Genomic DNA, 25,032 nt, shown 5'->3' on the forward strand with positions numbered 1-25,032 from the left:
GGCTGGGGCACATGAGCCCAATAAAGAGGCTGGCTTTGCCCTCCTGACACAAAGCCAGACACTTTATCAGCTTCATTGTGTACCTAGGGTCATGTGCTAACAAAGAGGATTTCTCTAGTTATAATCCCCCTAATGATGGCTTCTCCCAGCCTTTCCCCCAACCCCATCAGGCCCCGTGGCTTGGCGAGGCAGAGAGAATAAAGGCAGCACGGTGCTTGGCTTTTGAACTGAGTTCAAGGCAATTAAAGTCAAGGGCTAAGGGAAGAAGGAGGGGGCCTAGGAACAGCAGCATAATAAGCAGTATGGCTAGAGCACTCTGTAAATTAACTCAATTAGACAGAGCCTGATTTAACGGGGAGGGCTGGCGAGAAGTGTTCCCCTCATTAAATTTGATGGTGGAGGAGCTTCTGCCGAAATTAAATTTGTGTTAGCTGTCTGAGTCACACAAATGTGCACAGGCATGTACGCATGTGCACACGTGCAGTTTCTGCAATTTAGGTGGGAATTTTGAGAGGGAGAGAAAAGGGCTGGAACTGAAAAACAAACAAACAGGAAAAAAGAAAAGATCAGGAAAGGGAAGGGAATTTGAGTGAGCGAACGCCCCTGAATTCAGGAGTAGAAGGCAAGAGGGAAAGCCAGGCAGAACAGAGGTGGGACGCCTGCTCGGGTCTCCCAATTACGAAGGCATGGGCCTTGTGCAATGGGGGCTTCTGCTGGCTTGCCTGGGGTGCGGAATTCTGCCAGGAGTTCGGGCTCAGTTTCCCCGGGTCTGCATGACTTTGGAAGGGGTGCTGAGCAAAGAGTGCTGCCCACCCCTGGGCCCTGAGCTGGCCAACATCTGTGGATCTCTAGAGGGCCGCGGGCAGTGCGCAGAGGTGCAGACAGACACCAGGCCCTGGAGTGGCCCTTACATCCTCCGGAACCAGGATGACCGTGAACAATGGCCAAGAAAATTCTTCAACCGGACGTGCAAGTGTGCAGGTGAGGCCCTTGGGTAGATGCTGCTTCACTTTGAATCTGACCTCGGTGGAGAATCCTCACAGGGAAAGTGAGCCCTCCTGAGTCGGAGATGAGACTGGTGTTTCGGGGGCAAGTCTGTTCAGTAAGGCTGGGTGCATCTTCCGCTCCATGTACATGTACTTAGGAAAACTAAATCAACACTCTGTGGGCCAAACCTGGATTTCTGAACACATGCCAACATACCTTTGGCTTGTCTGTTGGGAGGGGAGGCTGTAGAGTTGGGGAGCCTGCTTTTGAAACAAGAACAAGTCCTTTCAAGATGGTTCGGGGCCTCTCCTGCAATGGGTTCACACTTGCTGGGTGTTGGGTACGGCTTGGCAGCCGGCCATAGGAGGAGGCAGGTGCTGCCGATACCTGGCCTCAGCGTTTCTCATGATTTGAAGAGACCACTAACTGTCCGCCTGCCCTGTTCAAGCCAGGACTGGACTGTAACTTGGCCAACGTTGGGGAGATGGAGCAAAGCAGTTTCCTCAGTAAAGTGTTGTGAGGATTCAGCAGCTTTTGTTCGCTGTCTGAGCTCCACCCGAGCCACTAACAGACCTGCTCACTGTCCTTCCCGTGTAATCCTGTTTCCCCCAATACCTGTTTGTTTGAAATCTGCATTTTCTCTGCCTTTCCAGGCTTTTTCACTCTTTCTCTATCCCAGTCATTCTGGTTTCCAGAAACCATTGTGATGAGAATTCAGTGTCTGGGAGGGCGAGCAGCCCCTCCACCACAGCCCCTGGACATTGTCCCTCAGTGGCCAGCTTCATGCCGCCTTCCCTTCCGGCATGTTTCTGCCTTCTCACATGCTGCTGAAACACAGGGTCCAGCTGTGTCAGGGTCCGAAACGCTATCAGAAAGGGAAGGTGCAAGACCCTAGAAAGTTCTGCCCTTATAATTTTGTCATGCTGCTTTTGCCGTCATGTTAGAAGCCCCGAGAGTCTGGACCTAGGACCGTGCTTATGCCAGGCAAGGGCTCTAACAGTAAACTGTGTCCTCAGTCCTTGTAATTGTTTTACACTGCGTGAGTCAAAGGATTTTTCAGGTCCTTTTTTTTTTCAGGTGGTTTTGCTCTGCATATCAATGGTGACTAAAGTTGTGATTGCATATTGAATATATCAGTTTTTGAGCCATTAAAGCATTTGTTTTCATAGACATATTTTGTAGGTGTTCAGTCCCGCTGGGGGAGGGACCCTGGATTCCACACTGGTGGTATTTGAAACCACACTAGCAGGGGTAACCTTGGCTCCAAACCTTCAGAGCCTTTTATGGCAGTGATTTCCATATCAATAGATGGCAAACTCCCTGTCTTCCAAAAGCTGAGGATCTCTTTGGTAGATGGGCAGAATGCTCTAGTCGGTCAGATAAAGCAGTTAGCTCATGCTACCCCACCCGTGTAGTTTCCACTCAGCACAAGCACACTTGCTTTTAGGAAGCAGAAGTAAAAATGGCTGGGTGTAGCAGAATAGAAGGCTTGTTGCTTCTCTTTGTTGAGGAAGTGTTTGGTTATTCACCGGGAAGAGTCAGAGTGACACCCTTTCACATGGAAAGACATCCCATTTCCAGAGGCCAATTCCTAGAAGCAGGGCTTCCTCACGGCGCTGAGTCTCCAAGTCCCCGCACTGATCACCCCTGACCACCCTCGAGGACCCATCCTCTGCCTGTGTTTGCCTCCTTCCCATGGTTCATTTGCCTGCTGCTCACTCAGGACCCCAGCTCCTTCTCTGCTGCATGCACACGTCTGTTAAGACGGCTTAAGAGCTACTGCTCGTAATACTTAGTTTGGTAAATTATTCCTTTTATCCAGCTTTAGGAAGGGTAGTTGCTGTGACTGAAGAGATGGCCCAGTGGTTACGTGCACGGGATGCTCTACCAGAGGTCCTGAGTTCAAATCTCACACCCACATGGCACACAGCCATCTATCACTCATCCCATGGGATCTGATGCCCTCTTCTGGTGTGCAGATGTACAATCAGACAAACATCCAGACGCATACATAAAAAAGACTAAAAAAGCACAATTGTTACAGAAAATTCTGCACACAATCTATATGTGCAATTTAGTAAGTGTAGCCTCACTTTCCTGTTCCTCTTACATTAATTAAGGTAATGAACACGTCCACCACCTCCAAGAAGTTCCCTTGCCTTTCTTGACTTTGTGGCTTTGCAGGGAGACTTAAAATGCATTTTAGCCTGGCAGCGCGTTCTTACATGTACAATATCTCATATTGAACCGTGCTGAACGGAGAATGAATATCCAAACCTTAGTCACACTGTGCTACTCTGTCTCTGTGCTCCTTCCCCGCTGTGTTTCCTCCTCCGCCCTTGTCCCTGCTAACCCACCACTCCCATCCCTTCTGGTTAGCTGCCCACGTCAAATGCCTCCGTTAGGAGGAGCCAGGCATTACTGGGCATTGGGGGGTTTGTTTCACTGAACACAGTGTGTTTCAGGCCGGTCCACAGGTTGTAAGAGGAAGTGATGGGCCCACCGCCTCTTCCTTCTCCTTTTCTCAACTTAACAAAACCTTTCCTTTTGAAATTCTGGAACCTGAACCCAGCTGGGGCTTACCCACACTAAGCAGACACTCTCCCACTGAGCTACATGCTCAGTCCCCCTTCGGCTCCATTTTTCTTGGTGTTTCCCGGAGTCTTGAGACACAGGACTAAATCTTAGAGGCTTTCAATGGAAAGCCGCTTTGTGTCCTAGCTGTCATCATTCTGTGACACGTCGAAGTTTCAAAGACAAACACATGGCCGTTTTTTTTCCTCCTTAAAGAGTGAGCGATTTACCGTCATTGGGTAGTGTTTTCGTAGTTTTCAGGTACTCTGTGGAATTTGTGTCTGACTTTTAGCCTCCCAAAGGCTCTGGGAGCCCTCAAAATATCTTGCAAACAGAGAACCTGGGACTCTCCTGGTCACCCCGAAGTTTCTAAGGCAGAAATGGATATTAACATCTGGCCACCAGAGTGCTGTGACCTTTGCACTTGCTGATTCGTTGAGAAAATCGTGATTCCAAGCTTTCTACTATAGGATCCATAAAGGAAAACTTAAAAAAAAAAAAAAACTAAACTAAAATAAGCAAATTCTGTGCCCCAATTCTCTACAGAGCATTTCTTTATTCTCCATTGGGATAAATCATTTTCCTATTCTCTATTGGGATAAACTGGGGAAAAAGTACTGAATACAATTGTCAAGAATTAATTATAAAGTCGGGAGGCTTGGGTGTTGGCCACCACATTCGGAGGCTCACCTGACAGTTAGCATTTATGAGCAGACGCCAGTTGCAGCTGTACCTTTGGGCTTTTGAAATCCTTGGGCACCACCTAGTTTGTGAACAGTTGGCTGAGAACTTCTTGTTTGTACAAGTGACTAAGTGCCTCATTTTCCAATCTCTGAAATGGGGATAATGATGAAACCACACTTGTAAAGCCTTTTTGAGCTCTGCAGATGAAAGAAACTCTGTGAGTATAAAGTATTGTTATTAAAATAATAGAATCTCTAATTAAAAGGAGTAGGCTATTTAGACTTCCTTGTAAACTCACTAATCGGTGGTCGTTAAGCTTAGTTAGTCTAATAGCGTTTTGAGTTTGGGCCGCGCAGTGCATGTAGGGACATGTGGTGTGGGGCTGTTTTCTCCTCCTCATCCTAGTTTTAAGTTGGGAGAGAATTTGGACTCTTGAAATTTAGTTTTTGCTCAAGAACACACTCAGTGTGACTTAGAGTCCTCCTCTCTCCTTCCCTGTTTCCCAGCAATAGCAGCAGCAACAATATGTAGTTGTTGTTGTTTTATTTTGGGTTTTTTTTATGTCCCTCTTGCACTTCTTACCACTGACCCATGAAGGAGAGGAGTAACTTGTATTAGCCTGGTGCAAGATACAACCAGAAAATAAAAAGAAAAAAAAATACACAGCATGTGTGCCAAGCTGACACGTTACATTTTCTCGTTGTTTCCGGTCTTTTGACAAATTCTACAGACCAGGTAGGTCTGTAAGCTAAAAGTAGAAGGGAACCAATGTACATGTAGAAAAGGAATTTTCTAACTGAGTAAGCTTCTGGATTATACACAAGTAGCAAGTACATTCTGGTGAGTGGTTGACTCTGTGTGTGTGTGTGTGTGCATGTGCGCATGAGTGCCCGCACGTGAGACTCACTTCCATTACAATTTTGTGTTCCTCTCAGCTGTGAAGCAGTGCTGTCTTCTAAGCCAGGAATGCTGGTCATGTCTTTTGTCAGATCCCAAACCTCGGGTTCTTCCCATTTTTACCTCTCCTATAGTTACAGTGGTGTTGGTGCCCGCGTTCCCCATTTCCTCTACTCTACAACAGTGTCTTGTTTATGTTTGTATTTCCCAGTACCTAAAAAATGCCCCTTCCCCAATTTCCAGTGTTCTTCCCATCACTCACGTAAATGACGTTTACTTAGTGTTGTGTTGATCCTGTTTTGTGTAGAAAGGGGGCGATGGACGTAGTGTTCAAGGGCACAAGATAGGGACAAGTGAAGACTAGCCATCGCGCTGCCATTGGAAGACGGAACAGTAGAGTGGAGCTTGTTGTGCCCGGGACACTGTTCCCTGTGCCCTCCCTACAGCAACACACTTATTTCTCACAAGAACTCTGTGGAGCAGAACCCTTATTTTGATATGGCAAGCTCAGAGAGGTTCAGAACTTTGTTGACCTTCTGTTACGACTTTATTGATTTATTTTAATGAAAGAGAGTGTTTGTGTAAGATAACACAATGCCAACTATCAGCCTTTCAGATTTTGCTCCTAGTGCCTACCACTTGGGTTTCTGTGACTATAGGCCTTTCATTAAGGTCCAGTAAGCATCACAGGCTAGACAGTGCCTTCAGACAATCCAGCTTACTGCCTTCCATGTCCCTCAGGTCTCCCTCTAAAAGACTTCATTCTTTTTACAAGCCTTTATTTATTTATTTATTTATTTATTTATTTATTTATTTATTTATTTATTTATTTTTATTTCGTGTCTACGAGCATCTTCTTGCATGTATATATGTGTACCAGGTGAGTGCATGCCTGGTACCTGGAAGATGGCGGGAGCCAGAAGGCATCAGATCCCTTGGAACAGGAGTTGCTGACAGCTGTGAACTACCATGTGCAGGCTTGGAATTCATCCTGGGTCCTCTGAACCAGCTCTCCAGCTCTCCATGTGCGCTTGTAACTCCAGCGCTGGAGGTGGAGACAGATGACTTCCTGGAGCCTGTTGGCCAGACAGACAGCCTAGCTGAATTGGTGAGCCCTAGGCTTAGTGAGAGAGTGTTTCACAGAATAGAAGACACTTGATGTTGACCTCCGACATGCACACATTCACACATGTACACAGACTCACATAGACATTGAACACACAGCATCATCATCATCAACAACAACAACAACAACACACACACACACACACACACACACACACACACACACACACACACACACTGAGAGCAAAAGGCACATATACCCTTTGCCTTTGTACATCCCCCTGTCCACCGCTGTTGGCCTCCTGCTCCACACTGGTCTTGCTTCTCTCCCATTGAAGCCATCCCATGGATGACTATGTACTTTCAGAGTAGACTTTTAAAAACAGCTGCAAGTTTAATGGAGTGCTCAATTGAGTAGTAAGTGTTGGTCAGAGATAAAATTCGTTCAATCACTTATCTCTGTAAAAGTTACCCCAGTGGGTGGCATGTCTTTTCTTGCTCTCTCTTTTTGTCCTGATGATGCTGCGGTAGAAATCATGAGTTCCACCACTGAGCCAGGGCTCCTTGATGATTAAAAGTAAATACTTGAATAAAGGGGAGTGGAAGTGGCTGAGGGGATGCAGCTTGGGTCCTTCCATCTGCTGGGACCCAGGCTGGGAGTGCAGCTCAGTGCCTTGCATGTGCGAAGCTCTGGGTTCCACACCTCCTCAGCCAGTTCTGGTAGAACATGGCATAAACGGTGGGCGAGTAGCTCATGCAGAAAGGGATTTAGGAAGAAGGTAAGAGAAAGTGTCCCAGGCACAAGAAGGAACAGGTAATAATCGCGGGGGCGTGAGGTAGAGACTGTGGCTGAGCAGGGTCCTGGTTGTTGGCATTACATCTCGGAATGACTTTAATGTTCTGGAGATAAGCACTTTTATCTTCTTGTGGGAATAATAGCTGAACTTTCCTTCTCAGATGGATGAGCACCTAAGGGTGAGGCGCTGATTATGCCCAAAGGAAACCAACAGGTATAAGAGGCAAAGGCAGGCAAAGAACTTGGACTTGGCCACCAGTCCTCAGGGACGCCGTAGAACTTGCTCACTAGTTCTTGTTCCCTGCGTGTGGGAGAGCACAGGTGTTTGGTCGCAGACAGCAAATTCTAAACGATTTGCACTTCTTGACATTATGGTCTGTAATTCACTTTTATGATCTGCCAGACACCATTGATTTTTTTTTTTGTCTTAACACAGTCTCCTTGGTGAAATAAACCAGGATTTTTAGAGTAATGCTGAAGTCAGCTTCTTTGCTATCATAATTATTTAGAGACAGGATTTCTCAGTGCAAACCTGGCTGTCTTGTCCTGGAACTCACTAGTAGACCAGGCTAGCCTTGAACTCACAGAGATCAACCTGCCTCTGTCTCCTGTGTGTTGGAATTGTTAAGCCAATGGATCAGTCTGTGATGGCCCAGTGGTGTGGGCTGTTGGACAGCAGAGCTTAGTGAGGTCATGCCAGGTTGGGACGTGGAGAGGATGTCCGAAGAGAGAGCTTCAGGACACAAGGGTTAGGAGAGTCCCTTTGCTAGGGTTGCCACAACAAGCCTTTGCAAACTGTGTGGCAGAAGGAGCAGAATTCATTTTCTACTAGTTCTCGAGGTGGAGGCCCGAGAACAAGGTGTGAGCAGGGCTGGTTTCTGATTCTCAGATCCCTTGGTCCAGGTGAGCTCCGTGTATTCTCACGTGTCCCTCCTTCTGTGTGTACAGAGATTGCATTCATACTGGGTGAGGGGATGATGCTCCAACATCCTCATTTGGCTTAACTGCCATCTTGAAAACCTGATTTCCAAAACTAGACACATGCTGAGGTCCTGGGAACGAGAAAAATGATTGTTGTACAGTAATATAGTCATAGAGGCTGTAAGGCCAAGAATAAGGCAGCAGCATCGGGCCTGGGTTCTCAGGGGCCCTGTCCTGTGCTTTCTCTGTGTGGGTCCTCCTAACATCTCGGCTCTTCCATTCTACCCGGAATTCCAAATGAGAACTTTCTTCCAAAGTGAATAACCTCACCCCCACTCCCCATTGTCCCCTTGTTATGAACCAGGAAACTTCGCTGGTTATAATTGTGGAGACTGCAAGTTTGGCTGGACCGGCCCCAGCTGTGAGGAGAGGAAGCCACGTGTTGTGCGGCAGAATATCCATTCCCTGACTCCCCAGGAGAGGGAGCAGTTCCTGGCCGCCTTAGACCTGGCGAAGAAAACTGTCCATCCAGACTACGTGATCACCACACAGCACTGGCTGGGACTGCTGGGACCCAACCGAACCCAGCCACAGGTCGCCAACTGCAGCGTGTATGACTTTTTTGTCTGGCTCCATTACTATTCTGTTCGAGACACGTTATTAGGTGGGTTTTCCCCATAGGTTTAACCTCCGTTATTAGAGGCTTGTGTCTGGGTTGGGCATGGAGTGGAAGTCATTCAATACAAGTTAATTAACGGGAAGCAACCTCAAGCGAGGGTTACTCTTTGCACTGGCAGAATCACCAAACACCGCCTGTAGTTCAAATGGGGCCGTTTCTTCCTGTTCGGCAGACACGGCAAGCCCCTCCTCGCTTATATTCCTGGTTTCAAAGCCTAATCCTTGCTCTCTGTGAAACCAAATCCTCAAAGGTGCGAGCTGGGAAAGTGGAGGCAAATTCCTTTTGATTCCAGAAAAGAAAAAAAAAAATCAACTTTGACTTAAAAGCCGGTCTTGGCCTTTTCTTCAAATGCGAGAATCAATTGAACGTATGCCAGGAGCAGCGTTTCCTTGTTCAGAACTGTGTCTCTGGGCTACCAGCGCGGGGCTCCTGAAACCCACAGGTCTTTAGACTTTCCCTTGGAAGTTTACTCGAGGTTGCTTCCTAGTAGGGACAGGCGGCTTCTGTCAAGCTCAGCTCTCTCCTTGCACCTTGATGTGGGTTGCGTGGGTCAGGCTCAGGCTCACTCGGCAAGTGTCTTTACTTTCTCACTGGCCATCAGCATGGTTTTCACCTCACCGCTTTCCGAAGCATCCAACAGAGGCAAAAATCATCCACAAGGCTAAGCAGGAAGAACTCGACATTGCTATGGCTTGGCTTGGCGTAGACTTTCCTAGATAGCACAATTCCAAAATGCTCGGAGGCTCCTCGGATTCCACACAGTTGTCCTTGGACACCCACGCATGCGTGCACTATCTACCATACACGTGTTCCTCTGCCGCCACAACAGTAACACTTGTGAAATGTCGAGGACTCCCCCGCCCCGGAACCTAAACCTTGGGTGCCGGGTGGGTATGGCACAGGAGGTTGACGGTCACTCACGTCATTAATCAAATAGCGGCAGCTTCATCCCCTGTGACCGATGGATTGGGGAGAAGCCATTGGTTTGTTTCTGGAAAGTTTAAATCCGTTCTAGATTCTTCTCACAACGTCTCAGAGTAGTCTGCACACTTGGCTCTCTCTGCTGCTGTCCCTCCTTCTTGGTCCCCGCCCCCCGGGGTGAGGGTGGACGCAATCCCCAGTGCACTTGGGCTGGTACAGTTCTCCCTTGGCGTCTCACTCTGTCCCGCTCGTTACTGGTTCCCATCTTTTGCTGTCCCTCTCATAATTCTGTGTAGAAAACTTGAAACTTTTCTTTAGTCCAAAAACTCATTTATTAAAAAGGCTCTGTGGCCAACAGCAGCAGCAGGAGCCCTGTTTTTAGTGAGAGCGTTGTTAAAGCCTGCCTCGCAGCTGAGCATCCGTCTTCCTTCATCCAGATGACGGGACTCCTCTGGCTATGAGCCTTTATCGCTCTCCCGTCATTACTCTGAGGAATTTTTGCTTTATGAGAGGGTAAGCCTCTCAGGAGGAAAGGAAAACTGTGGCTTCTGGTCCTGTCTAGGGACTCAATTTATATTCGTGTCTGCTCAGCTCTCTGAAGTTATTACAGGTGCTTTGAAAGAACTAAAGAGAGCTGAGGCTTCTGCGGGCCATCCGAAGCTGCTGTGGAAAGGCAGAAGAAGGATGGAGCAGGCACCAAGAAGGGCGTTAAATTGCCCACAGCGCCTCACTAAAATTGGCAGTTCCAGTGGCCAGCTAAATTGGTTCCAGCGTAGCCTTCTGGTCTCAGTGACCACGCTTGTCAGCTGCTGGTTCTCACTGATTGATGGTTGAGGCAGAATTCCTGAAGGTTCCTTTTGGTTGTACAAAGGCTGCGTTAACATGGTCGCCGTTGATTCATTATTAAGTAATCTCTCTGTTATAAATTTATGCAATTTTAAAAAACAAGTCACAAAATATCTTTAAAATACATTTCATTTAGGTCTTAATGATCCACGCTTTTAGACAGCCTTTTAGGTTCATGCATTACTGTGGAAAAATTGAACTATGTAACAGGACACTGACTACTGAAAATGGCTTGAGTTTCTGGGTTCTCTGCTAAAAAATCAAACCTTGAAGAAATGGAAGAGACTCCTTTGTGCAATGCAGATTGCCTTTGAACTCTTTTTATCATTCTTCTTACTGTTGCCTTCTAAATAGACAGATAGTTTTTAAATTAAGGTACTGTGGACTTCTTGGACACAGACACACTCCTGATAAGGTTTAACATCTCAAATATTCTGTTCTTTGATGTCTGTTTCCCAACTGTGTTAGGACCAGGACGTCCCTATAAGGCCATAGATTTCTCACACCAAGGACCTGCGTTTGTCACCTGGCACAGATACCATTTGTTGTGGCTGGAAAGAGATCTCCAGGTTGGTGAAAACCATGCACACACTATCTAAACAGTGTTTGCATTTGAGGAATACGTGATGTTTGATACACTTATTTCAGTGGTAACTAATCAAGAAAAGTAATACGCTCAGCATTTCAGATGGCTTTCCTTTCTGTGTGTGTTGAGTATCTAAAGTGGGCTCTCTTGACAAATTAACTGTGTGTGAAGATGTTGTGAATTTTGCCCTCCTGTTGTAATTAGAATTCTAGACTGTTTCCTCTTCCCAATTCTCCCTACTTTTTACGCATTTGATATTATTTCTTTTTCAGATGTTATATGTGCATAAGATTATACAGCATTTCCCTTTTTCTTTTTAAAATCTGGTTTGTTTCGTTCAGTATAAAGTTTTCAAGGTTTGTCTACTTTGTTGCAAATGGTGGGATCTTCTGCATTAAATCAGAACAGTTGCATTGTGCTTATCTACACATATGCACAAATGCATATGTGACATTTATGCATTCACGTGGACATATACGAACATGTTTTTGTATACTGACTTTTAAAAAACCCATTTGATTGGTATTTCTAGTTTTGCTATAAAATTGGCCAAGAAACATGCCAGCCATTGTCTTACGCACCTTTGCGTCGTATCTGGCACATACACAGAGTAACAGGACCTTCCTTTGCTTTCAGAGACTCATTGGCAATGAGTCCTTTGCTTTGCCCTACTGGAACTTTGCAACCGGAAAGACGGAGTGCGACGTTTGCACAGATGAGCTGTTCGGAGCAGCAAGACAAGATGATCCAATGCTGATTAGTCAGAACTCAAGATTCTCCACCTGGGAGATTGTGTGTGACAGGTAACACAACGGAGCTCTCGAGACTGCTTTCCCTCAGTTCTGGGTGACAGGACTGTGTTTCTCTCTTTCTGTCTCTGGTACGTGGAGCTTTGCTTACACAGTCCTTAAAGCAGCCCCCACCCGCCCCCCACCCCCACCCCCGCAGGGGAGGTAGGAGCTTAAACATTCAAACTTCTCAAATTAAAAAGTAAATGTGTGGAAATCATACAAATGGGTTGAGTGTGCTTGGGCATCGTTTGGAGACCAGGGGCATGGGTTTACACTCAGAAGCAGTTCCGGCCTTCAGCCAGCAGTTGCCGAGCATCAAGCACACTGCTGGGAACAGAAGGATGAATAAGATCCAGCCCTTCTGCATTTACAGAGATCAGTTTGTGACAAATGAATTGCCAAGCAGTCTATAAAATTCTATAACAGGTGTGTGTGTGTGTGTGTGTGTGTGTGTGTGTGTGTGTATGTGTGTGTGTGTAAAGCCAAGAAGAGAGTCAGGACAAGTCCACAGGTGTGTGGAGCTGATGGTTCTGAGACAGGAGGGACATAGAGACCCTGGCTACATATGGGGGAGATGAGGAGGGTGTGGGTAGATGGCAGGCTCTAGGTAAGGGGGCACCACCTGTGACTCTGTAGAAGCCTCTGGAAGTAAGCTAGCTCACAGGTTCCCAAGGGGTTGTGCAGCACAGAAGCACAGACCTTGGGGTGTGGGAGACTCAAAAACAACATTTCTTAATCCTTCAAAGCCACATGAGCAAACGGGAGGGCCAGAGTCCTGGAAGAATTCTTCCTTCAGCACGTCCTTTCCAGGTGCGGCTCAGTAACCCGCCTGTTCTTTGGGGATCTGTTCCAAGATTCCCAGGGACCCCTGATACTGCAGGTAGTACCAAACCCTATGCACTCTGATTTTTCCTACTTACAATCAAATTTAATTTATGAATTAGGTACAGCAAGAGATCAACAACAAAAGCTAATAATAAAGCAGCACAATCTCAAAGTGTTCTGGGGTGAGACCGATGTGTACACAGTCTTGCTTCTTCTTTCCAAATACTTTCTCAGCTCACTGTACAATATTTTACACCAGAGTTGGCTGCAGGTAACTACCCATGAAAAACAAAATTGTGGATAAGGGATAACAACTGTGCATCAGAAAAAGATTCCCCAACAGGCTCCTCTGCCTTCCTTTATTTATTTAGTCTCTCCCACATGCCCATGTTTTGACTTGCACTGCTCTGCCTCCCTATCCTCCATGATTCAGGTACCTCCCTGGCCAGTCACGGCTCCTGGGCACGCAGCTCTTCTGAGGGGCCCAGCCCTGCCTCAGGAGACTGTCTGCTGTATTCTTCACATCCTGAAGCGCTCAGGCCAGACCTCAGCTGGTAGGATGTCCCAGATACCTTTGCACAGCTTCCGTAGGTCCCATAGAAGACCGTTTCCCACCACACCTTTGTGTATTCCTAAGTGATGTGGTAAGAAGTTTCTGTGATCGTATAAGTCTAGAGAATACTGAGCTCAAAATGTGAGTGTTTTAAAGGCTACTTGGACCATCTTCCAGCCTCCATTAGTGGACATAGTATTCCTCGTTGAGGGGAGCCTAAGCATGCCTGGATCTGGAGCTCACTTCACGGACTGTCTCACTGGAACACACTGTGGAAGTGAGGCTTCGGGGCCTTTTGGGAGCTGGTGTTAGGGTCCTGGCGTTCCTCCATCTCTGTACATCTATTCTCACTTGCCAGTTTCCCCCCTCACTCTTTGAAGCCCATGCAGGAATGTCATTAAAATCTCTCTACCCATGAACTAGTACTCTGAGACTCCAAGCTGCCCGCAGCAGGCCTTGTGAACCCCCTCTGACCCTCACGTTTACCGCCTAACTACTGAGATCCAACTGCGTTCACTCGGTTCCCTATGTGACTTTTAGTTTTCACTTTAAAAGACGTTTGTTTCATAACCTGCGGAGGTGACAGTGTGGTTAAGGGACTTGACGAAGAGTCATGAAAACATAATAAGCCAGGCATCTGTAACATAACATAACAGCAGGTCCGTCACCCCAGATTCATGGAGGTCAGACTTAAGAGGCCTGGTGGTGCTTGCTGGCTTCTTGCCAAGGAAACATAACCCCCCAGGTTTGTGTGCCCCTACACACATGTGTGCACAGACTCACATAAATAAGTATATAAACTAAAAATTATTATTTATACATTATGATTTATTTATAAACATATGCACCTATTATTTTAAAGTCATAATTATTTAATAATTGTTACGACTATTTTAATTATATAAATTATGGGGTATAATATTGATAACTTTGTATGTGTGGGTGTGTGTATGTGTATGCATGTATGTATTTAATGTAGGACAATCAAATTGAGGTTCTTGGGACCTTTATCACTTTAAATATTAAGAAATGTTTAGTACTTTGTATTAAGAGACTGGTAGATCATTCCTAGCAGCCCAGATCCAAAATAATCACACAGAAACTGTATCAATCACAGCTTGGCCTATTAGCTCTAGCTTCTTATTGGCTAGCTCTTACATCTCAAGTTAACCCATTTCTGTTATTTTATATTTTACCATGAGGCTCGTGGTTTACTGGCAAGGTTCCGGTGCGGCTGTCTCCTGTAGCAGCTTCGTGGCATCTCACTGACTCCACCTTCTTTCTCCCAGCATTAGGTTTATTTTTCCCGCCGAGCTCTACTCTGCCTTATCACAGGCCAAAGCAGCTTCTTATTCATTAACCAATAAAAGCAACACATATACGGAAGGACTTCCCATATGAGTACTGCATTTTATCTGTATAAGTTTATCTGTTTTTCTGGCTTCCTGTTTGTCTCCAGTTGGCCTAAATGCTTCCCCCAGCTCAACACATATATCCCTCCCAAACTGGCTTGGTTCAGTGTAACAGAGGCTGCTATATTACTCCTTTAACTTTTTCAGACTCAGTTACAATCACAGTTGCCACCATCTGGCTTGTAAACACTCTCACATTCTCTTGGACGGAATGGAAATTATTATCACACTGACTCCTGTATTCATGTTTTGGGCACCTGCATTTTTGAAGTGTTTCTGTCCATGATGACTTCGGAATGGTCATAGTTTCACACCTATTTCTGACCGTGTAAAGTAACTAATGACTGTGCCCCTCCCTGAGTGCTTGGAAAAAAATTCATGATGTCACCCACAAAGTTAAGGTATGTTGTTTTCAATTCTGAACATCTTAGCTTGGATGACTACAACCGCCGGGTCACACTGTGTAACGGAACCTATGAAGGTTTGTTAAGAAGAAACCAAGTAGGAAGAAATAGCGAGAAATTGCCAACCTTAAAGAATGTGCAAGATTGCTTGTCTCTCCAAACGTTCGACAACCCACCTTTCTTCCAGAACTCTACCTTCAGCTTCAGGTGGGCACTCACCTCTTCTACAACACCTCAGAGCAGTGGTTCTCAACCTTCCCAATGCTGCGACCCTTTAATGCAGTGCCTCATGGTACGGTGACCCCCCCATAATTTTCGTTTCTACTTCATAACTGTAATTTTGCTGTGGTTATGAATTGAGATGTAAATTTTTTGGAGACGGAGGTTTGCCAGCAGGGTCTCAGCCCACAGGCTGAGAATCACTGCATTAGACTCTATGCTTGTAGTTGTGTGGGGCCAAAAAGGAACCCAGGGTATTGGCAGACATCTATAAATCCAAATATTGGAGAAAGGCTTAAAAGCATAGAGTAAGGAAGGGTTGGTGCTGAGAAACACACTCTTACCAATACTGCGGTTTCATTGGTTTCTAAATGTCATCCTCATTTCTGATTTCTGTTTACATATAGGAATTGCCTCGGGATCAAGGTGCCTCATTAACTGTCATACTTTAGCAGTGTTCATACCATTTATTATTCCTTTCTTACTTTCTTTAATGTTGGCATTAGAAGCTCATCAGTCACAGGTCCTGGTACTGGGTCTGACTCTCAGAGGAGTTTTTCAGATTTACTCAAAGTATTGTGCAGCATAATAACTTAGAGACCAACTATCAGTCTTATCACACCCCAAAAAGTGAGAGTTAGGAGTATGTATGCAAATAGGGTTCTAACCAAGTGTGCAGCCCTCCAGGAAGGGAGCGTGGCCTTCTCCAAGCCAGATTTGTTCTCATTCTCTAGAACTCACCACATCCCACATAAATCGAGTAACTTACATGGGGTTAGCCACAGGGCAGACCAAACATAATTCCAGGAATTTTACTGACTGTTGCAGGGCTCTGGAGCTGGTACTAGAAGTGGATATGGCCCTGAGATTTATTTGAAAAGTAGGCAAAGAACTGGCCATGGTGGCACATGCCTTTAATCCCAGTACGGGCAGGCAGAGGCAGACGGATCTCTATGAGTCTGAGGCCACCTGGTTTATAGAGTGACTTGTAGGCCAGCCAAAGACACATAATGAGACCCTGTCTGAAATAAACTAAGAAAAAAGTATGTCAAGGGTAATATTTAAGAGTGCTTTAAAAATAACCGTGCATTCATCTTTCCTTATGACAAAAATACTCTTAAGCCAGGCTGCAGTCTCTCTAGACTTGATCTGAGAGTGGCCCCAATCACGGCTTCTCTAGAAGTCGGTAAGGGACACACATTGTTAGGACCCCACCTGTCCTCATTGATTTCTTCAGCGATCCCAAGGCCATCTTACTTTGGAATATCACCATGCCAGTGTGCAGATGTTTAGATTTCCTGAAGATATAGATGGAAAAGAGAGAAGAAGAAGGGAAATGCTGGGGTATGTTTAGAAGCATAAGTGTCTTCCAGCTAAGCCAACAGTCTCTTTCACCAAGAAATATGAATATAAGATCCTATCTGTGTTGGTTCAATTTATTCATTTATTGAACACAGCCCATGTGTTGAACAGGACAAGAAGCCCTGGCCATAAAAATCTGAAGGAAACATAGTCCCTGTCTTTCAAGGCTTAGAAAACAAGAATAAAGATAAATAGCTATAGTGTGCACAAAAGAAAGCAATATAACCCAGCAGGGGCTGGGGCAGCATTGATTGAGTTCCTTCCCCTTCTTGAAGATCCTTACAAAATGGTAAAGGAAAGAACCCTCAGCCAGTCAGCTGCAGAGCCTCTCTCTTCCTTATCCAGAGTTAGACTAGAAGATGGCGAGATAGCACAGAGACCTGTGCCAGTCTTTACTGAAGTCACTGACGCTTTGGTTTCTCCCAGGAATGCTCTGGAAGGTTTTGATAAAGCAGACGGCACCCTGGATTCTCAAGTCACGAGCCTTCATAATCTGGTCCACTCCTTCCTGAATGGAACAAATGCTTCGCCACACTCAGCCGCCAATGACCCTGTGTTTGTGGTATGTTCAGAGACTCAGACCAGATGAAACTCTTTTTTCCACAGTCTGTCGGCCTCATTGGGTTCCCGGTGCAGTGAAGGTTTGGTGTACATATACACTGATTTTAGTCCACAGGGGAAGCGTGGCTGGAAAGCATGTGAAGCCCCTACTCAGAAGTCTGTCCTGTAGGGATGGCTGGATTTAAATAAGCTTAACTAGGAGTTACGGTCTAGAAGGTGGTTTACAATTAGCAGAGTTCTGTCAATAATAAAACAAAAATGTATACCATAAATTAGCACAGCTGTAAATCTTGTTTTACTGGCCAATGAGTGGTGTTGAAAGTGTTAACTGCGCAAAAAGGCCGTCAGCTTGTTGCCTATAGACAACAAAGGCTTGGCTAGAAGAAGGTGGGGCAAGGAATGCTGGCTTGATGAGAACCGAAAATGCTTCAATCATGGTGGTGACATGAAACCAAGATTTCGAATCACGTACTGTTTGACTTCACCCTTCCATGAGAAGAGAAGACAACCATTAGAAAGAGCTGGCACTGGCTACTCAAGGTCCTTATGGCTCTTTAACATCCCACACGCAATGATTTGCTTTGAGAAATCTGATTTCAGTCTCACTTTAAACAGGGATTTTTGGCAATGCTTGGCAGTGGGGTTATCGCCTTCAAAACCCCAAGCTACATGAGTTCTTAAAGAGAAGTGTCCCCAGGAGTTCTCCGGAGACAGCTCGAATGGGGACGGGGCCAGACAGAGCCACAGTATGCAAATGCACATCATAATGTGTTTCCCTAAGAGGTGGTCCTCAGTGAGCACAGCTACAAAGCAGTCCTACCATGGTATGGAGAAGCAAAAGTTGAATATGGTCATATCAATTTTATTATAGTATGCTATTGTTTTATATCATCATCTTATTAGTTTGTTAATCTCTTACTATTCCTGGGTGATATTCATCATAGTATGCATGTAGAGGAAATACATAGCATGCATGAGGTGTGTTATTACCTAAGGTTCAGGCATCCACTGAGGGCTTGGAACATACGGCATCTGTTCACTTCTACCACAGATGAACACAATGGGTTATCAGATCTTACAGGGAAAGAATGGAGAAAGGTGGGAGGGTCTTGGCCAGGGGACATTAGAGAAGACTGGTCAGCCTTGGGTCTGTGCCAGGTGGTTTGTAGAAACAAGCATGGGATTTTCACTCTGGGTCAATCCTGTCAGGAAGAAAGGGTGATTCTATCTTTGGGGACTCAAAGCACTTAACTGTAGGGAAGGCAGACTAGACAGTGTTTATTGGTCAATCAGCAGCAGTTGTTTGTGGCAGACAGCAAAGAGGACCCTGGGTATTTTGTCTGTGCTCAGACATGCCTATAGGTTATATTGGCTTGGTCCGGATCCATTACAGTCACAGGGGACCCTGTCTGATGCCGATGCTCCATGGAACAGCTCTGTCTGATAGAGCACAGCCTGGCCTAGCTGACACTACCAGGCCAGTTCCTGTGTTGAGGATGCTTTTTCTTTCTCCAGAGCCATTCATTAAAGTCAGCTGGGAAGATTTACAGACCAGCAAAACTGGTTTCCAAGTGCTGACCTCCAGCAAGCGTCTACCTTGGAGGCCCTCAAGTCACACAACAAGCTTGCCGGCTCTCCTCAGAGCTGTGTGTCTTAGGTAGATGATTTAGGATCCTTCATAAAAGGAAACGTGCTTTCACTTTTGGGTAGTATTTTGGATTTAGATTCTTCCAGGATTTTTTCATTCATTTGTTGAACTTTATTAATGTATCTTAGCTTGCTCAGGTCTTTATAGAAACTCCTGACTGACTTGTTAGCTTAAACAGCAGCCCCTGTTCTGGGCAGGGGGTCGGTCAGCTTAAGGTTCAAATGTGGGCACAGTTAGCATCAAATGAGGCTTTTGTGTTAGTTTTTCTCATCTCTGTGACCAGTATACCTGACGAGAAGCAGCAGGAAGGGAGAAAGTGGCTTAGAACGCAAGGTGATCAAGGTGGAAAAGCAAGGCAGGAAGGATGTGAAGCTGCCAATCACAGTGCATCAACAGACAGGAAGCAGAGTGAGCAGGAAGTGTGGCTGGCTTATAAAACCTCAAAGTCCTCCCCCAACGAGCCTCTTCCTGTAGCCAGCTTCCACTCTCTAAATGTCCATCGAATCTTCCTGAACAGTGCCACTAGGTGTAAATGAGGCATCCCAACACAAGAATCTATAGGGGACATTTTACATTCAAGCTGCGACAGCTCTCCTCCTGGGCCTCCTGGCTGTAACCTTGATGGTGGAAAGAGAGGGGTCTCGTGTGCTGTTTCTTAGAAGGACACGAATCATGTCTCACCAGGGCTTCACTCTGAAGACCTCAACAAACCTAGTTACCTCCTCTTAGGTCACATGTCTAAACTCAGGCTCGTCAATGAGAGAGATCGTCAACACATGAACTTGAGTGAACTTGTCAGTTCACAGCTTCAGCAGTTTAGAGAAGTTTGTCTTCACAGACTGCTGGGAGGCCAGGTGACACGGGGAAAAACATTGGACTCTAAGTCAGCTTGACTTCATTTAGCCCCGACTTGTTCAATCAGGAGAGTATCACCGAACAACACGGGGCCTCTTTTCCTGTCTGCAGGTCACATGTCTTATTCTCTGAGTAGGATAAACACTGTGCTTATTAATTATTAAGGTAACTTTACCTCGGGATAACATGACGATGCTCTAGACACTCCACAGAGAATTTGAATGTCATCATTAAAAATAACACTGTTTTTTTGTGGTAGTCTGTGGGCGAGGATTAGAGAACTACACCTTGGGTTTGAATTCCCAAACCTTCATTGACATTCCTTACCTTCTTCTCGTCTAGTGCAGACAGTCCTGCCCTGAGGCTGCTGCTACAGAGTCCCTGGGATTTCAAAGGTGACTCACTGTCCTTTACTGGACCTGTGATACAAAGAAGAGGGTGTCAATGAAAGCATAGTTTCCAGTGACGTCAGCTCGCCCAGGGGTGTGAAGGGTGCAGTCCCCGGGAATCAATATATTGCTGGGGATCCTGGGTGCATTCAATGGTGGCCAAAATGAGCTTTAGTAAATACTGACGTCAAAGGTGATGGGTTAGTTATTCCTGCTAGAAATTGCTTCTCCTGTCAAGTATGTATAGCAATAATATGTGATGAGGTTCTCGGGAGTGTGGCCTGTTGGCCCTTGTCTCTGACCAGGTGGGGACTAATCTGTGACATTTATGTCATCTCCATCATGCTGGCTGTAGTGAGTTGAAAGAAAATGGCCCCCAAAGGGAGTGGCACTATTAGGAGGTGTGGCCTGGTTGGAGTGGGTATGGCATTGTTGGAGGAAGTGTGTCACTGAGGCGACAGGCTTTTCAGTCTCATATATGCTCAAGGTACCACCTAGTGTCTCAGTTCACTTCCTGTTGCCTGCAAGATGCAGAACTCTCAGCTACCTCTCCAGCGTCATGTCTGCCTGCATGCGGTCATGTCCCACCAGGATGATAACGGACTGAAGCTCTGTAACTGTGAGCCACGACCTCAGTTAAATGACTTCCTTTATAGGAGTTACTGTGGTCATGGTGTCTCTTCATGGCAGTAGAAATTCTAGCTAAGATATTGCTTGCCGTCTCTTGCTTCCTGTTTCAGATCATGTCCTTGGCTACCCCACTTCAGCCATCAGCTCATGCCCAGGTTTCCAGAATCTATCTGTCATTTCTTCTCTTCACTGATACTAGGTCTCTAGCTAAGGTTTTATTAAAGTGTGCACCTTTGACCATAAACTTGAGCACACAAGCCCTGTTCATTAGGAAAATGTCATAACTTCTTTTGTCAGTATTTCAAATGGTTTTCAGGAGAATCGTGCAGTTCTTTAACAGATTGAGGGTGAGATCACAAGCCTCCCCCTGCTCCTAAAGGAAATAATAGCAAGATGCTAGTAAACCAGTTTTCTCTAGGACTCCTGTCTCTGTGAGGAAGCCCATGAACCTCATTAAAGCCTACAGGCACAGGCCAGATTTTTCTGTAAATGGCCAGAGAGCAAAATTCTGAGGTTTCTGTGCCGGAGAGACTCTGTTGCACTTACTTAATTCCTCAACTCCCTTCTTTCTCCTCTCCACCTCCTCTGTTGCTTTCTCTCCATCCTTGCCTACCTCCCTTGCTTTTCTTTATTTATTTGTAATTGGTCCTGGGAACTGAACAACTGAACCCGGGTTCTAGGGCCTGCTCAGTAGGTACAGAGCTGTATCCTCAGCACCTTCACTGAAGCCTGAAAGCTGCCATAGATAATGTGCAAACTACCGAGTGCAGTGCCCAGTAAAAAGTGGTGTGGAGAAACAGGCAGTAGGAGCATGCTTGTCTTATTTCACTGAACGCTATGAGCTCACAGATTTTCATGTTGCTGGCCCTTAAAACAAGGGAATTACATTCTTCATTTGAAGTCAGGTTGTAGGGCATTCTCCCCGTCCCCAATCTTTCCCTATACCTTTCATGTTTTCTGTTTGGCAATGAAGTCTCACTATCTCACCCATGCTGGCTTTGAACTTCTGTCTTAGCTTGTGGAATATTTCCTTTAGTCATATTCTTCTACTGTCCTAGCTGAGAGCCCACACGTCAGCTCTATTAATGAAACACACTACAGCTCAAATGCAGTTCAAGGGGACTAGACATCAAGTTGCCTTGCTCTTCATTACTTTTGGTGCCTTTCATGTTGAAAATTTAGGGGAGGAGTAATAATATATTATTGTATACATATGAAAAATAAAATGAAACAGAAAGCCGGAGCCTTTGTTAGGTGGGGGGAATAACATCTTGGCACTGGTATCAGAACCCATGCGTACTTAAGGCTGTGTACAGAGAGGTTCTGCTGAAGCCAATTTGGCTTTAAATGATTTTGCATATTGAGATTTAGGTTTAAACCATTTTAGTTGACAGAGTTATAGCTTCAGGAATTTCAAATTCCTGAGGCAATTTATGGAACTATGCTGCATACTGTTTTTATTAAGATTTTTCTCATGAAATATCTACAAGCAAGAAAACTGCGAAGTTCTGTAGGGTCACAATGAGAAGGAAGAGAAGGCAGAGCATTTAGATGGAGGAAAAAACTCTGAAGCAATATCTGAAATTGTAATAATTCTTATGAGTTACAGAAAATCCATGCATTTATCATGGAAAATGAGGTTAGGCCACTAGAAAGCTAATCATTGCTCTCTTCTGTATCAGATTTTGATATAGTTCATAAAATATGAAAAATCCAGTACACTGTAACGTTAAATAGTTAACTGTTGAGAAGGAAGCTGTGCTAGACCCTCAGGATGCTCTTTTGGGAACTCTCTTTAAATAGGGCACAGTTGTCTCTGTGCCTAGCTTATTCTACCTCCCACCATGTGTTCCAGATCACCTGTGTTTTCACTGAAGGCCACAAACTACCCGTAAGAACTGAGAAGAAGCTAAGAATGGTACTACATGCCTGTAATCTCAACACTCAAGAGGTAGAGGCAGGAGAATTGACAATTCTGGGCAATCATTGGCTGCGTAGTAATTTTAGAGCTAACCTGGCCTACATGAGACCCTAAGTTAAATAAAAAAGGTAACTGAACAGTCTTTCATTGTATATACACACAACTTTTCCATGTAATTTAAAGTTATATTTCAAGACCTAGTTTATGTGGTTTGAGGGGATGGGATCTGCCATGTAGGCATGAACCCTACTACCTGTGTTATGTTTCTGGCCCTTGCATCATCTTTTCAAGGTCAAGTCCTCTGTGGTGCATGGAGATTGACTCCCCATCTTGGCCACTGTGACTAGCATGGTGAGAAACAGAAGGTGTCCTTTGATATACTATGCCCTTTAGATGTAAACCCTGGGGTGGAGTCGCTCCCATTCTCATTTCCAAGGCCCTTCTCTGTTGTTTTCTATCATGGCCTTACTAAGTCCACACCAACAGTGTGGAAGTGTTCACCTTTCTCCACAGCCTCATCAGGACTCTTCATCTTCTTGGTAGAAGTCCTCTAGCTGGAAAGAGGTGACTTCTCTTTGTGGCTTCAGCATTATCTTTTTACAAGCTACATGTGGTGAGTTCTTCAAGTTGGTTGGGAAGCCCATGAGTTGGCTAGGTGGTAATAGCTAACTCATATGTTTGCTTTCCACCAAATCTACTATAATTCTAAATGCACTGAGACTCCAAAGCCAGTCTTATTACCACCACCCTCCCCCCCATCTAGTTTTTGTCATTTGATGTAAGGTACCATCATCTGAGAGGAAGGAATCTCGACTGGAAGAAAATGCCTCGATCAGATAGAGCCATGGGCATTTTCTTGATTGATTGGTGATTGGTGTAGGCTGGTTCAGCTCATTATAGGTGGTGCTAGCCTCAGGCAGGGAGTCCTGGGTGTATAGGAAAACAAACTGAGAAGTCAAGAGAAGCAAGCCAGTGAGCAGCACTTCTCTGTGTCTTTGTTTTGGTTCTTTCCCTGAGTTCCTGTCTTCTTTCATGATGGGCTGCAACTGTAAACTGAAACAAACCACTTCTCCTCGGGTTGCTTTTAGTCATAGTCTGTATTGCAGTGATAGAAACCCGAGTTGTTAGGATAGTATGTCTGTGTGTGCATGTGTACACACATGTATGCATGTGCAGACCACAGATTACTATAAAGTATCTCAATTAGTCTCCATTTATTTTTTTGAGACAATGTCTCACTAAATCTGTAACTCAGTGGCTTAGCTAAACAGACTGGCCAGGGGACCCTGCAATACATCTCTTTCCAAATTTTCACTATAGGTGTATACACAATAGCTCCTGCCTTTTCATGTGGGTTCTGAGGATCTGAACTCAGGTCCTCATGCTTGTGTGGCAAGTCCTTTACCCACTGAGACATCTCCCCAGCCTGAAAAAAGGCTTTAAAATTCTCATAATTCCATTTTCAGTTTTTACATTTAGATGTTTTAAATTCACGTGTGTGTGTGTGTGTGTGTGTGTGTGTGTGTGTGTGCTTATTCCCGTTTGCACCATGTGCATCTTCAGTGCAGAGACCAGAAGAGGGCATTGAAAACCTGGAGTAGTCACATCCTGTGAACTCTATGTGGGAGCTGGTCTTCTGCAAGAGTAGCAAGCACTCTTAACCCTGAACTGTCTCTCTGATGATGGAAGTTACAAAATAATCCCAAACTAGTTCATAATTATGTATAATAAAGGGTTATTTATTTAGGGGTAGACTCACAGATCACAGTCCTAGATTAAATCCTCTGTACAAATGAAGAACAGGAACCAAATCTAGCAGCCGGAAGTGAGAGCTGGAACAAGAGACTGAGTGCAGGCTTTACAGCTGCATTTATAGTATAAGAGACCACGCCCAAGTGGGCTAGTATCTTAAAGGCTATTGGCTGAAGGAGATTTCAAAGCATCTCTCTAGCCCCCATTTCAATTTTTATACTTACTTTCATGTTTCAAGTTGTATATAGTAGTAATTATAATTTATAAATTATATGCAATATATTTCTACTTAGCTCATATAATTATAAAGCTGTTCCATAGTTTCTTAACTTTTTAGTTTCATTTGGTGCTGGGGATTTAAGCCAGGGCTTCAAGCATGCTAACCATATGCTCTGCTCCTGGACTGTACCTCCCACTCTCCCTAAAATTTTGAATCTTGAAATGAATAAAGTGCATGAGAGGTTCACAATGTAAAAATATCTAAAATTAAATCTCAATATCATTGCTATCTTTCAGGCATTTCGTTACTGTTTTTTTTACCCTACATATATTTTATAGACACAGAAGCAAAAAGTTATATATTTAATTAAATGGAAATGTACAATAGACCTTTTCTACCCTCTCCTCCCTGCCTTTCCTCTCCCCTCCCTGTCCATTCTCCTTTACTTCCCTTCTGTGCCAGCCCACACCCTTTCATAAAAGGTGCACTCTTTCCCTTGTCTTCTGGTTGGTTGGTGATCTGCTGCACAGATTG

At 45.1% G+C, this 25,032-nt stretch overlaps 1 protein-coding gene across 2 annotated transcripts in view; it reads left to right on the forward strand.

The window, feature by feature from the left end:
• The first annotated feature begins 686 nt into the window (after positions 1-686).
• Positions 687-25,032, forward strand: part of Dct (dopachrome tautomerase) — a 35,130-nt gene continuing 10,784 nt past the window's right edge. For both annotated transcript variants that reach the window (XM_038310588.1, XM_038310589.1), the window contains exons 1-6: positions 687-981; positions 8,289-8,588; positions 10,839-10,939; positions 11,593-11,759; positions 14,969-15,148; positions 16,949-17,084. In XM_038310588.1, the coding sequence (XP_038166516.1) occupies positions 687-981; positions 8,289-8,588; positions 10,839-10,939; positions 11,593-11,759; positions 14,969-15,148; positions 16,949-17,084 (1,179 nt within the window). The remainder of the gene's footprint in view (positions 982-8,288; positions 8,589-10,838; positions 10,940-11,592; positions 11,760-14,968; positions 15,149-16,948; positions 17,085-25,032) is intronic.

The sequence above is a fragment of the Arvicola amphibius genome, chromosome 13 (genome assembly GCF_903992535.2).
Source record: "Arvicola amphibius chromosome 13, mArvAmp1.2, whole genome shotgun sequence".
NCBI lineage: Eukaryota > Metazoa > Chordata > Mammalia > Rodentia > Cricetidae > Arvicola > Arvicola amphibius.